Source organism: Emys orbicularis, chromosome 7 (genome assembly GCF_028017835.1).
Source record: "Emys orbicularis isolate rEmyOrb1 chromosome 7, rEmyOrb1.hap1, whole genome shotgun sequence".
Taxonomy (NCBI): Eukaryota; Metazoa; Chordata; order Testudines; family Emydidae; genus Emys; species Emys orbicularis.
The window spans coordinates 69,514,128-69,528,583 of NC_088689.1; the positions used below are offsets into that span (position 1 = coordinate 69,514,128).

The 14,456-nt window shown below is 38.9% G+C and overlaps 1 protein-coding gene across 1 annotated transcript in view; it reads left to right on the forward strand.

The window, feature by feature from the left end:
• Positions 1 to 14,456, forward strand: part of ERCC6 (ERCC excision repair 6, chromatin remodeling factor) — a 79,227-nt gene that overhangs the window by 21,761 nt on the left and 43,010 nt on the right. The window contains exons 5-6 of the mRNA XM_065407807.1: positions 6,609 to 6,737; positions 12,520 to 12,678. Of these exons, the coding sequence (XP_065263879.1) occupies positions 6,609 to 6,737; positions 12,520 to 12,678 (288 nt within the window). The remainder of the gene's footprint in view (positions 1 to 6,608; positions 6,738 to 12,519; positions 12,679 to 14,456) is intronic.

Sequence of the window (14,456 nt, forward strand, 5' to 3'; positions counted from 1 at the left end):
ATTGAAATAAATGGAATATGAGCTTGCTATCTAAATTCACTCCTATATTAAGAATGATTTAACTGCATGATGTATGGTTTTTCCACTACTTTTGCAGACTGAGGCTGCTCCTGGGTCAGTGATAATTGATCATATGAAAAATAAAGAGATTTCTCGGTAAGGTTGCTGAGAATTTCAAGCAGCATGTTATGTGATACATTAACATCTGTATTTCTTTTATTGCTCAGTTATCCTAGTAAGGCCTAACCTGGGGTTAGTAAGGAATTTTCCCACCCCATATACTACATTGTACAATTGATTAGGTACAGTGAACTGCTTCTGGCTTGCATCAGATATTTGTCACTGCCGGGGAAAGGATACTGAACTGTATGGCCTGTCTGAGCTATTATGGCAAACCGTATGTTTCTATCCTTTCATTACAATTAAAACGAGTTGCTGCATAACTTCATTATTTATTTTTAAAGTATCATGGACTATTGTATCTCAAATGTCCCTTAATACAATATCTTAGCATTATGTTCACAGGGTGTCTTAATACATATGGTAACCTAATACCAAGCTTTGGAAAATGTTGATAATATTGGAGACAGTTACAAAGTGCTGCCATTTCATATAAACTTGGTACTAATGAAAGCTACAATGACCTGTGGAGGAGATGTAGCACCAAATTCTTTTAATACTAGTTTCTTATAGATTCATAGATTCTAGGACTGGAAGGGACCTCGAGAGGTCATCGAGTCCGGTCCCCTGCCCGCATGGCAGGACCAAATACTGTCTAGACCATCCCTGATAGACATTTATCTAACCTACTCTTAAATATATCTCCAGAGATGGAGATTCCACAACCTCCCTAGGCAATTTATTCCAGTGTTTAACCACCCTGACAGTTAGGAACTTTTTCCTAATGTGCAACCTAGACCTCCCTTGCTGCAGTTTAAGCCCATTGTTTCTTGTTCTATCCTTAGAGGCTAAGGTGAACAAGTTTTCTCCCTCCTCCTTATGACACCCGAAAACTGCTATCATGTCCCCTCTCAGTCTTCTCTTTTCCAAACTAAACAAACCCAATTCTTTCAGCCTTCCTTCATAGGTCATGTTCTCAAGACCTTTAATCATTCTTGTTGCTCTTCTCTGGACCCTTTCCAGTTTCTCCACATCTTTCTTGAAATGCGGTGCCCAGAACTGGACACAATACTCCAGCTGAGGCCAGAGTAGAGCGGAAGAATGACTTCTCTTGTCTTGCTCACAACACACCTGTTAATACATCCCAGAATCATGTTTGCTTTTTTTGCAACAGCATCACACTGTTGACTCATATTTAGCTTGTGGTCCACTATAACCCCTAGATCCCTTTCTGCCGTACTCCTTCCTAGACAGTCTCTTCCCATTCTGTATGTGTGAAACTGATTTTTTTCTTCCTAAGTGGAGCACTTTGCATTTGTCTTTGTTAAACTTCATCCTGTTTAACTCAGACCATTTCTCCAATTTGTCCAGATCATTTTGAATTATGACCCTGTCCTCCAAAGCAGTTGCAATCCCTCCCAGTTTGGTATCATCCGCAAACTTAATAAGCGTACTTTCTATGCCAATATCTAAGTCGTTAATGAAGATATTGAACAGAGCCGGTCCCAAAACAGACCCCTGCGGAACCCCACTCGTTATGCCTTTCCAGCAGGATTGGGAACCATTAATAACAACTCTCTGAGTACGGTTATCCAGCCAGTTATGCACCCACCTTATAGTAGCCCCATCTAAATTGTATTTGCCTAGTTTATCGATAAGAATATCATGCGAGACCGTATCAAATGCCTTACTAAAGTCTAGGTATACCACATCCACAGCTTCTCCCTTATCCACAAGACTCGTTATCCTATCGAAGAAAGCTATCAGATTGGTTTGACATGATTTGTTCTTTACAAATCCATGCTGGCTGTTCCCTATCACCTTACCACCTTCCAAGTGTTTGCAGATGATTTCCTTAATTACTTGCTCCATTATCTTCCCGGGCACAGAAGTTAAGCTAACTGGTCTGTAGTTTCCTGGGTTGTTTTTATTTCCCTTTTTATAGATGGGCACTATATTTGCCCTTTTCCAGTCTTCTGGAATCTCTCCCGTCTCCCATGATTTTCCAAAGATAATAGCTAGAGGCTCAGATACCTCCTCTATTAGCTCCTTGAGTATTCTAGGATGCATTTCATCAGGCCCTGGTGACTTGCAGGCATCTAACTTTTCTAAGTGAAAAAGTAACACTTGAATAACATAACAGATACAAAGTTTGCAAAAGAGAAACATTCCCAAAGAAAAATAAACTGCATAATGCACCAACTCAGACTGTGGACATTAAATTATTTGGTACCTAGAAATTTAGCAGACTTAACCAATATAGTCCAGGCCTCTTTTACAAAATACATTTGTGTAATCTGAGACATCTGGCTTCCAAATATTCCATGGCCAAACATGACTCCTTGCAGTGCTGAGCACTTGCAGCTTTCAGTGACTTCCATTGGATGTGGTATCCGTATGGCTGCTCCTTGATCACTTTCTCCAGTATGCATGAGAGGGTGCTATATTTCTTCCCAGAGGAGAATAAACTTTCATTACTTCTTAGTGGTGATTCATATTGGAAGGATAAAATTAGAGATTGGGTCCTTCCTTATCCAAATTACTGCCCAGTTTGCCAACTACGTAAGACATTAATTTAAAAGTCACTGAGATGCATTTCCCTTCTATTTGTGTCCCTGCAGTCAGTATTGAGGCAATGTAAGGTATTTAGTATGATTATGGCAGTGTTTCCTTCTCTGTTTGACTTTTCTTGGTGATATTTTTTTCTGGGTAGACTAATTTAATCAACAAATTCAGACCCATGTCTCCCTCCCCACAGGTCCCTTCCTCCCCTACATTCTATGATTTGTCAGCATTTATCAAATTTTACCATCGATTAACCATTAATTTGGGGGTAATTGCATAAACTGTGAGTGGTAGCTCATCACTGTAGAAGGAAACGGAAAAATCCCAAATATATTCACTGTGTGATTATGAAATACAGCATTTCCTCAGCATTTTTAGACAGGTTGGGGGAAAGTACATGTGCTAGTGGCTGTAGAAAATACCTAAACGAGTCAGAGTTCATCTGTCATATGTGCATGGCTATTTAAAGGAGTGCAGGGAAAGAATGTTACTTATTTTTTTTAAGTAACTTCTTCTGTGTCTTGCTTTTTAAACTAATCAGGGGTGTAAACACTTTATTTCATGGAATGTGGCCAAATGAGACCGCTTAGGAGCTTGCTTATAAATATTTGTAACCCACTTAATTTTTGATTAGAAAACTGTTAGTATGAAGACCTCAGCTATTCATTTCCCCCCATATTCTCATTGTTTTGCATATACCTCTTCATTTCTCATTTAATGTCTGTCTCTTCTCATAAGTTTTGTTCTTACAGGCTTATAACCTCTATACAGTGGAGCCAAAGTGCTTTACTAATGGAGCTGGCCTCAGCAAAACTGACCAGCATCATGTGGCACTGGTCAGTTTCACAATCCAGCCATCTCCCTAGGTAATTAATTGATGCATAGATGGCAGTAGTCATCCATGTTGTTGCTCTGCATAGTCAAAGTTACAGGTTTATCGCTGAGTTCCCTAGAAATAGGCTGTAAGTGAGTTCTGGGAAGGTAACAGTTTTCTAGTTGGAAAACTACTACAGAGCAATGTCCTTGTCCCTTAATTCAGACTGTTTAAAGTTCATTTGAGAGCATAGTGATTGTCTGGTTTAACCCACATAGTTGCTATTAGGGCTCTTGAATGAACTCTTGCAGAAAAATGATAAGACAAAAACACCACATCACCTGTGGGTGAACACTTTTCATAAAGTGATCACTCTATAGCTGACTTCTCAGTCCTCATCCTCAAAGGAAACCTGCACAACACTTTCAAAAGACAAGCCATGGAGCTTAAATTCATAACTTTGCTAGACTAAAAATCATGGACTGAATAGAAACACTGGATTTATGGCTTATTAGAACAATCTATAACCCCTGACAACCTGTCCCCCTCCCCACCCAGCTTAGTTTTCCCCCCTCTTCCTTTCCTCCCTATGACTGGAGGGGTGTTAACACGCCACTTCACCTTGAGTGGTCCCTTGAAATGTGTTACTACTTATGCTAAACAATCTTTTCCACCTTGTATTTAGCTGTGAGACTCTGATGCCAGGTCTACACTACAGACTTTTCTATCAATATAACTACATCATTCAGGGGTGTGAAAAATCCCTACCCCTGAGTGACATAGTTATACCAACCTAACCCTCGTCAGTGTGGACAGTGCTGTCAATGGGAGAGCTTCTTCTGTTGCACAGCTACTGTCTTTGGGAGGTGGATTAACTTAGCCAACAGGAGAAGCTCTTCTGTTAAGGTAGTAGAGTCTTCACTAAAGCGCTACAGCGGCACAGCTGCATCACTCTACATGTAGACCAAACCCTACGTTTCCCAGACCTAAAGAAGAGCTCTGTGGAAGCTCGAAAGCTTGTGTCTCACCAACGGAAGTTGGTCCAATAAAAGATATTACCTCACCCACTTTGTCACACTTACGCTTGAGATACAATACACTTTGCATAATACTGTATAATAAGATGTTTAAGAGAAAAATTAAGCATTATAGTGAAGAAAGGAAGGATGAATTTCAGAAGAGGTGTGTAAATATCCTTCAGATTATCAATATCTCTTTAATCCATCACCCTGTTGTGATGAAATTGAAAATAAATAAACCCTGTTATTCCATTATCTTGCAGTAATTTTTTTCTGCTATTACAGCTGTCTAGTCAACAGAGGGAGCCTGAGCTAACTAAAAATTTACGTGTTAATATTCCCACTAGTAAACCTTAAGAGCTTAAATGTTAGTTGGGGGCAGAAATTGCACTGTTTGTTCAGCTGTAATGTTTATGCATCATAGAAAGCAGAGATGTAAAGATCTATTGTGTCCCATCTTGTCCATCTCCTATTGTGCCATTGTAGAATTGTTCTAGAGAGTATATTCTTCAGTCTAGAGTTGAATGATTCAAGAGCTGAGACATCCAGCGCTTCACTGGGGAGACTGTTCCACAGCATAATAGCTCTCACTGTTAAGACGCTTATCCTAGTATTCAGCCTAAATTTTCCTTCGCTCATTTTCATCCTTTTGCTACTATTTACAACCTCTTGGACCATCCTAAACAATTCATCTCTCTGCTTGTTTGCTTACATTTCTCAAATACTTGTAGGCTACTATTATATCCACCTTCTCCCCCAAAGTCATCATTTAGCTCTACATATTTGATTATTTGAATCTATCCCTCCACTTCATAATAGTTTTTGCAGTGAGGTATATAGTTTCCTGTGTGATATATACTTAAGATGGGCAGTAGAGTATTTGCATGTTTCAAAGGGGAAAACTGCAGATTCGGGGGAGGGGGGGAGGGCAGAATTTCACCAGGCACAGACTTTCCTGCTAACCAGTTTTTCAAAAGGCTAAAAGGAAATACTCATCTCGTTATCTGGTTCTTACAGTATGTGGTAACCTTTTATTAACTGAAATATTGATGACTGCTCTTGTGCCGTGCCTCCAGAGCAGCAGCATGATAGCACATTTTCCATCTGTCCCACAGCTCTACCACCTTATGTGAAAATTCTCTGAATGTGCAAGCTTAGCACAGTTAGATCTGATAGCACTTGGATGAGAGACTTCCCAGGACAGCCTAAAAGCTACATGAAGTGGTGTTAGTTTTTCAGTACTCTTCCTACTCAGTCAATATTGAATCAGTTTCTCCCAGCCTGGAGATTGGGGAACACTGTGCTATTGGAAGTGCATATTTTGAATAAGACAAAAACCCAAGATGCTAACTACTTTGGGTATTAAAGATCTTTTCTCGGTTTTCATAAGAGAAGTGAGAACCCCAGTGACTTCTCCAAGTTCCGGCTTGGATAATTACACTGCCTACCTGAAATCTCTCTGTAATTTCAAATTACTATGATCATTTCCTGCCTTAAACTGTAAGTGTTGAACAGCTAAAGGGTGGATAGCATATAAGGTGACATGGGCTTTTTCTGGGTAAAAGGAGCTATGTATATAATATTTTGCGTAAAACTTTCAAAAGCACATAAGATTCATTTTTAAAAGTGACTTTGGCTCTGAAGTGCCTAAATCCTGTTGACTTTCACTGAGACTTAGGCTTCTAAATTGCTCAGGCTCTTTTGAAAATGTTATCCTTAGATATATGGAAAGAATGGAGTCAAAGTTTATAGAAAACTGTAATTAAACTCTTCAGTAACATTGAAGACAATAGTGAAATGCATGAACACATGGAGACAATTAAGATGTCCACATGCAACTTTTGGTATTTCCTAATTTTTGTGCTCTTAACCATGTAATCTTAACATTCTCTTAGGTGGATTATTATTTAATCCTGTAAAGAGATTTCATGATATACAAAAGCTGTGTTTTTTTGGGAGCAGAAACACTAAAGACATTTTTCCATTTTCTAATTTATCTTGGGTTTTCCACTTGCTGCATAGATCAGTTTAATTTCATGTTGTATTTTGTAATCACAGTAATTGAATGGTGAATCTTAATGTCATTATAGGAGATGGCATAAACAACGATTGAAGGACAAAGAGAAATGTCGAATGGCAGAAGAAGATTCTGATGAAAGTGACGCTGAATTTGATGAGGGCTTCAGGGTACCAGGATTTCTCTTCAGAAAGCTTTTTAAGTAGGTATCATATACTTTTAAAATATTGTACAGACTGTTTATGCAAATAAATAGTTTTTAGCTGTTATTTCCAAGTACCCTATCCTGTACTCAGATGAATAATCCCTGTGGCTTCTATTAAAAAATAGATGGATAATAAATGATTAAGTGACTATGGGGAATATCTATATATCAGCTAATCTAGTGGTAAAAGAAAGATTTAAGAACTGATTTTCATTGTAAAGAACACTTTCTGTTCTTGGCAATGCTAATGTTTACCTGGGGTATGGAGTGGAAGGAAACTTTATTTTTTTAAACTTGAAGATTAGCATACAGTGGCTGCAGCTGCTTTAGTTGTGGTGCATAAAAATTAGGAAAATGTTCACTTGTGTGATGGGAAGAGAGAGAGTTAAATACTTGGCAAAAACTGTGAGCAAGTCTCATCTTGAGAGAACTATTTTATAAACTATGTTAATTTTATTTAAACTGCTATTTAATCTTAGACTAGACAAAATGCTCAGACATGTTAAGGTTGCAGTCTTGTACCCTACGTGGGGTGTAGACCTGCTGCAGGATTAATAGTACCCTCTGTATGTTAGAACGTTTTGTCCAGTCTGATTTTAAATAATCAGACTGGACATGACTGTCCATCTTTCATTTCTGTGATAACCATGATGCTGAATGTAAATGTTGAGGGACACTTACAAATCATTCAGCCTGGGCTCTTCTGTCAATTTGTGTATCATAGAATATCAGGGTTGGAAGGGACCTCAGGAGGTCATCTAGTCCAACCCCCTGCTCAAAGCAGGACCAATCCCCAGACAGATTTTTGCCCCAAATTGCCCCTTTAGGGATTGAACTCACAACCCTGGGTTTAGCAGGCCAATGCGCAAACCACTGAGCTATCCCTCCCCCTAAAGGCAATGCAAATAAGGCAGCTGACGAGTCAACTCATTACATAACTTCCCTTTGACTTTCATGCAATATTGATTTGAGTGTAGCTGTGGCTGGTGGTGTTCTGCACAGTAGGAAGACCATCTCCTCCCTGGAAAGATTAACTTTAAATCCTAGTAATTAATTAATTAAAAAAAATTTAGCTCTATAGATGGCTATTCTTTGTAATAGACATTACATGGTATCCATTTAATCAGGAACAGTTAGTTTTATAACCTCAAAGAAATTACTACTTTTGTCCCACAGTTCCTCAGAATTAAAGAGCCAGCTCTGAAAGAGTAATTGAATAAATATTTGGTTGACAAGACCCTCGTCAGCCAATGTATTGTCTCCAATTGTTTATACAAAGAAATCCTCCTAAAAACAGATCCAATTGAGGCAGGCAACTAAAAATTAATCTCAGCGATATAAGCCTCACTAATGAAGGGTATCCCTGCAAGCATGAGTCAGTTGGCAAAACTTCCTAAGTGGTTAAAAAGATCAATTGAGTTGAATGATTTGTCTGACTTGTAAGTTAAATGTTCAAGTCTCCTATGTATGAAGGCTCTCAGTCAATAGGCATTAAACTTTGAGTTCTGACCAAATTTGAGTACAAAGATGGCTGAATATTGACCTAAGGAAGCCTACAGTTGTAAATTCTACATGATGCTTTCTGACACTGTTTAATCGAATCCAAAACACATTTGCTCCCTTTGGTAGTAATATCTGATCTTTTAACTTTTTCAGTAAACTGTTTAAGCAATATAATGCTTCCTCACCATCTATTACTGTCTGCTCTTCAGAAGGTATAGTTAGATGAACTGTGTTCCTGCTGCTTAATATAGTGATGGAACCAGGTTTCAGGAATGCCAGTATAAGAACAAAACAAAAACTGGTGAGCAGGATTGCTTTTAATAAAGGCTAAGATTTTGACATGGTTATTTTTATTAAAAGTCACGGACAGGATGCGGGCAATAAACAAAATCACGGAAATGTACACAAGGCCAGGATTAGAGAGTATCAAGCAGAGCAATTGCCCGTGGCCCCATGCCACAGGGAGCCCTGTGAAGCTATATTACGGGTGGTGGGGCTCCAGCTGAAGCCCTAGGCAGTGGGGTTCAGGCTTTGGCTGAAGCCCGAGCCCTGCCTCCCGGGGCTGAATTACTGGAATTTTGAGGAAGTTGCGGCGGTCTTGTAAAATCTCAGATCCGTGACTGACTCGTAGCCTTAAATAAAGCTATGTGACGCAGTGTACTGGCCATTTGAGGCCCCCTGCTGGTGGCCTTATGGTTCTTCCACACCCTGCCCCTGAAAAGGAGCAGTGAAGGTGGGTCCTCAAGGCATGCCTAGAAAGGCTGCAGGGAAGCAGCCAATTAGAGCACAGCAAGCTCAGTTAAAAGGAGCAGCAGGGCCTGCTGCCTGAGCATATCAGTTCTTGGCTGGGGCCAGAAGTGGGAGGAAGTCCTGGGAAATGGAGAAAGTCTCTGGGCAAGGAGGCTTGGGGGAGGACCTGCTCAAGCAGGGATAATCTGGAAAAACTCTCCAGGCCAGGAGGGCTCGGAGAGACCCTGTGCAGGCAGGGAACAAGACAAATAGAACCTAAGGAGTGTAACCTAAGGTAACGGGTGAAAGTGATGGGACCAAGTGGCAAGCGGCCTGGGGAATAGCAGCAGCAACCAAGTAAATGAGGGCAACAGTGAACAGGGGGCACCGTGTGTGAGCGAGAGAGTGAGTGAGTGAGTGTGCAGGTTCACACCAACTGACAGGGAGCGCTTACGAGAGGTGAGTGCGCCCCGTCACAAGCCATAAATGTACATTTACTCTGCCATCTATGCTTCTACCTGAGAGTAGTCCTGTCTACACTGTGAGAAGTATTGTGTTGTGATACCCAATCACAACACAGTTCTTTCCAAATGCAAATAAAGCATACCTCTGTCCCACCCTGAAGATGAAAGTAAAATGTATAACTGAATCCATGCTGTAGCTGTGAAATTACAGGGCTTTGCATAATATGGTTAAAACACAATTCAATCATAGTTATGCTGGGAAGACCAAAAAGTATTTTAACTGGGTTCCCGACATGTTTTCATAATGAAGACCAGAACTTAGAAAACTAGTGCATTGAAAGCTGTCAGGATATGGGGAATTAGAATTAGTTTAGGATGATTGTATCTCACTAGAAGAGTATTAACTTGTCTCATCTCTTCCCTGTGCTGTCACTTCAGTTCTGTTTTCTCTGTTCCTGTATAAACTCTCCACTGTGTCCTGTAGTCATTAAAAGTGCTCTTCCTACTCAGGGAGGGAAACTAGTGTAAAAAATATGAGCATTTGGGAATAGTTAATATTTTTAACTAACATTTGTATGGTCACAATCATTGAATGCAGACAGTCAATATAAAAAATCACCACAATGCTCGTGAATCTGATAAGCAAAGGTAGAAAATAAGTTGTGAAGGAAAGCATTTTGACCTCTCTCTTACAGGGTCATATTTAACTAAAAAAACCTCATATTCCTGAAAATGTTTTACTTATTGTTTTACAATAATTCCTAAGATAACATAACAGAGTAAAAAGAGACAGCATTTTGTGTACAGTCAGTTTTTTCCCTGTATAATGGCAAATACCAAAAAAAAAAAAAAAAAAAAAAGCAGCTTGTGACAATGTTTTTAGCGTGGACACCTACTACAGTAGGATCATGTTAGCAAGAAGTATGTTTAAAAACTGTACTTGCTAGACAAGTGCTAATGCTGTGAATGGGGCTTGATTATGTTATAAAACCGTTTACAAAACCATATAGGCAGGCCCTGTGGGCTTTGAAACCATATTTGCATCTTTGTAGTGGGAATCTTAAAACATTGTTCAGATTTAACATGGTGTGAGTTCTACTGTAATCACACCGTGACTGGCTAGCAGTATGCCATTGCAGTAGGATTCTGAGATAATATCACACTTCAGATGTCATGAAGGCGATCCAATACCCCAGTTGTGGGTGTAGAATGAAAACCTAGGTAAGAAGATAAAGCACCTATCTAAATACAGGCTTTGAAATCATCGTGAAGTGTTTTTCGTTCCTGCCTGTGGAATGGCTGTGCATGTTGGGGGTGTCATGCAGATTAATAGTTTACCTCCTTAATGATAAGTAACATTCCAAGTATGCTTGGGAAACAACTGTTATGCTAATTGGTCTTAATTGAAAACTGCTGTTAAGAACTACTTCTGATCTAAAATCAGTGAAAGGGGCAAAGGTATTTAACTATTTGAATCGACATTCCTTGGTAGTGTTTACATTTCAATACTCTTAAATGGCTGTCGTATCTCATTAAGATGTCAGACCATAACACCTCTGCTATTGCTCTTGGAGAGGTTCCTAACTCCAGTTATAATTAGTAATACTGTAATTCTGCAAACCTTTCTTTCTTCATTTTTAGCTTTTTCCTTCCTGAAAAATGTTGGGTCCGTTCACACTACAAATCTTATGTTTAGGGGGATCCTTTTGTAATGCATTTGGGTCATCATCATGCTATGATGTGACCCCCTCAAGTGATAACATTTGTGGTGTTAGGTGATTCTTTGATCTTCTCCCATCTTCTCAAATCCTTTTTTTCATTCTTATCTCATTTAGCCTTCCATCTAAATACCTAAGTTAAGAACCACATCCCAAATTTGTGTAATGATCAGTAAAACCGTAGTAGTCATTTATAAGGAGTTTGTAGACCTGAGTGTCAGTAGGCCAGAGTGTTCCAAAATATTCTTCATTCAAGGAAGGAAAACAGAATTACAAAAGAAAGTGTAAGAGAGTGCACTGTATGAACTGTCCCCATGCTATCAGTAGCTACATTTCTATACTCAACCTCTGCTCCACTCAACACTCATGTTACGGGGGTGGGGGCGGGAATCAGTAATGTTGGTCCTCCCTTGAATAACTAGTACACAAATGCTTCAACCGCCTTGGTATTTCCCTTTAAATGACTTATGTTTTTAAGTCTATCTTGCTTCATTTCTTTCACCGTCATGGCCTTTCAGTTTAAACTGTGTTTGTTTTAATTCAGTATAATTCCTGCTTGCACTATTACATATTGTTATAAAAAAGCATGTCCTAAAATCAATTTCAATCTGGCCTCCCAACTCCGACCTTCTTGATTTTTCATTTTATATTCTTTCGTTAATCTGTGTTTAAATTGGGACGTATTCTACATGACTGTTCGTTCTGTTTCCAGTCTTTCACTTTGAATTGTAACTGCACTGGTATCCTCTTCTAGTAACACACTGCTACATCCTACTCTCTGAGACAGATCTTGTTTCTTTGCCTTCCAAAATTTTTTTGACGTCTGTCAGCTTTTTTCTTATTTAAAGAGGATGAATTCTGTTAAATGAATTTCTGCTTGTATATAAAGTAAACAAGCTTTAACAGACCTAACTGTTCATCTCTTGTAGTGGAGCATAAATCCCATGCATCACCAATTACAAGCCTAACCTTCCAATTAAGTCCAAATGGTATACCTTACTAGATGCCTACCTGTTAAAGTTCCCCCTTTCTGAAGGGATAATAAATATTTGAATGTTAGAGCAGCTTCCCAAGTTATTTCTAACAGTATTTTTAAAAATACATGAAATAAAATACCCTGTAATTACCATGTCTATCAGTTTAATTAGAAATGCTTTAGCATTGCATAAAGAATGAATTTGTCACATATAATGTCTAAGTGCATCAAAAATGCATGACCTTGTAAATACAGCACTCATGTAAAACACACATGCAGCATGTTACTGTAACTAGTATTAGAACCTTGCCAAATGATTATTTCATGAGTACTTTCTGTTATGATCTGTATTATCAAACATTTGCCATGTTTTTTCCTTGTTGTTGTAGGTACCAGCAGACAGGTGTTAGGTGGCTCTGGGAATTGCACTGCCAGCAGGCAGGAGGAATTCTGGGAGATGAGATGGGATTGGGCAAGACCATCCAGATAATTGCCTTCTTGGCAGGTCTGAGCTACAGCAAGATCAGGACTCGTGGTTCAAATTACAGGCAAGTGCTCCTCTGCAGACTGTCAGTCTGTGGAGCTCAATTAATATTTCATCAGATGTATTGCTGGTGGAGGAGGGTCCTGTGAATTATTAATGACATTTCAATTACATTATTCCTTTAATTCTTTTAGTGGGGGACATCAAAGGAAAATTTTTACGAGACAATGGAGCTGTAGGGCAGGAAAAATTAAACATGTAACACTTTTAATGAATTCCAGGCATTGATGCTTCATTTTGCAGATGAGCCACACTAGATATTTTGGGTCAATACAATGTCTAAGGTTAGCTTACACAAATGGATTGTTTACAAACTCAATTACGTTAATATCAATAGTTTACACAATATGGAATTTTAAATTAGATGTAATACCTTTAGTTCCATTTATTAAATTTTACATTAAAATATTTGTTCTGGCAAGACACCAGGTGAATGCTTTACAGGAAGTAACAAGCATATTCAGGATGAAAGTCAGAGCTTCTGATGGGTAACGGAGCATCCTTGCAGAATCTTTTTTAAGTCCAAAACAGATAAATCTACATCTGTGTTTTCTTCTGAAAGCAATTCTTTAGGTTGACCAGACTTCCATATCACACCCCTTATTACTCCTTCCATGTATCACTGAGTAGTACCTAAAGAAGAAATTTACTCTTATCTGTGGATGAGACAGATTACCAGAAGAAGATTCTTCTAAATCCTGGAATACCAAGTGCATGCATAATACTACTAATACTTTGTAGTTCTATAGCACCTTCTATCTTAGGATCTCAAATTACTAAATAGGATTTACTAAGAGAAGAAAATAAGTAATGAAAAGTGATTTTCAAACTGAATTAAATCTTTTCTTTGTTTAAAGAATACTTAACATGGTCGTAAATACTGTTAAAATGACTTACAAAATATAGCATCTTTCTAGAATGATCTTACCCGCAAGTAGCTTTACTAGCTGGGAAGAGGACACAAGTATAGAAAACATTGCTACCCTCCCCCACCTAGAGCTGGGCAAATAACTGATTGTTTTGGTTCACTGGGATTTCCAAAAAATCAAAAAAAAAATTCACTACAACCAGAACCAAAGCCAAAAATTGTGGTAAATGTCAGCGAATCAAAAGTCAATTTTAAGTTAAATTTTAAGCATGTCATTTGACTTGAACCACTTTGTTTCTGGGCCTTTTTAAAAGTCTAGATTCACAAAACAGGAGGAGGTGGTGGTGTCTGTCCCTTCCTTTATAACTTTTTAGCCCAGTGTTTAGACCATTCACTTGGGATATGGGAGACTCTGGTTCAAATTCCCCATCTGCCCGATGTGGAGCGGGGATTTGAGCTTGGGTCTCCTACTCACAGCAGAGTGCCCTAATCTCTGGGCTGTAGAGTAATCTAGGGCAGGTGTCTTCTCAATCTCTTCCATTGAGGCTGTTCTACTAGGTGAGCATTCTGATCACCAGGCTATAGTCATTTTTTCTCTCTCTCCCCTCCCTTCCTCCTTGCCCCCACCCACTAGTTACTATTCAAGTAATTTATACAGAGTGGAACAGCTTCAACAGGAGAGATTGAGAGAGACCTGCCCCAGAGGAACTTTGCCATCAGGTTATACAATTGGTGAAGCCCTGTAGTTATTTATTTTCCTGTGCTCTTCCGGACAATGTCAATGGACATGTTAAATTCTGTTGAGATAGGAGTGCTTCTGTTTCAGTACATGTGGCAATTTCCTAATATCATATCCACAAAAATATGTTTACCCAATTGTCTTCAGTGCTGTCTAGTTCATGCCCCAATTTCTT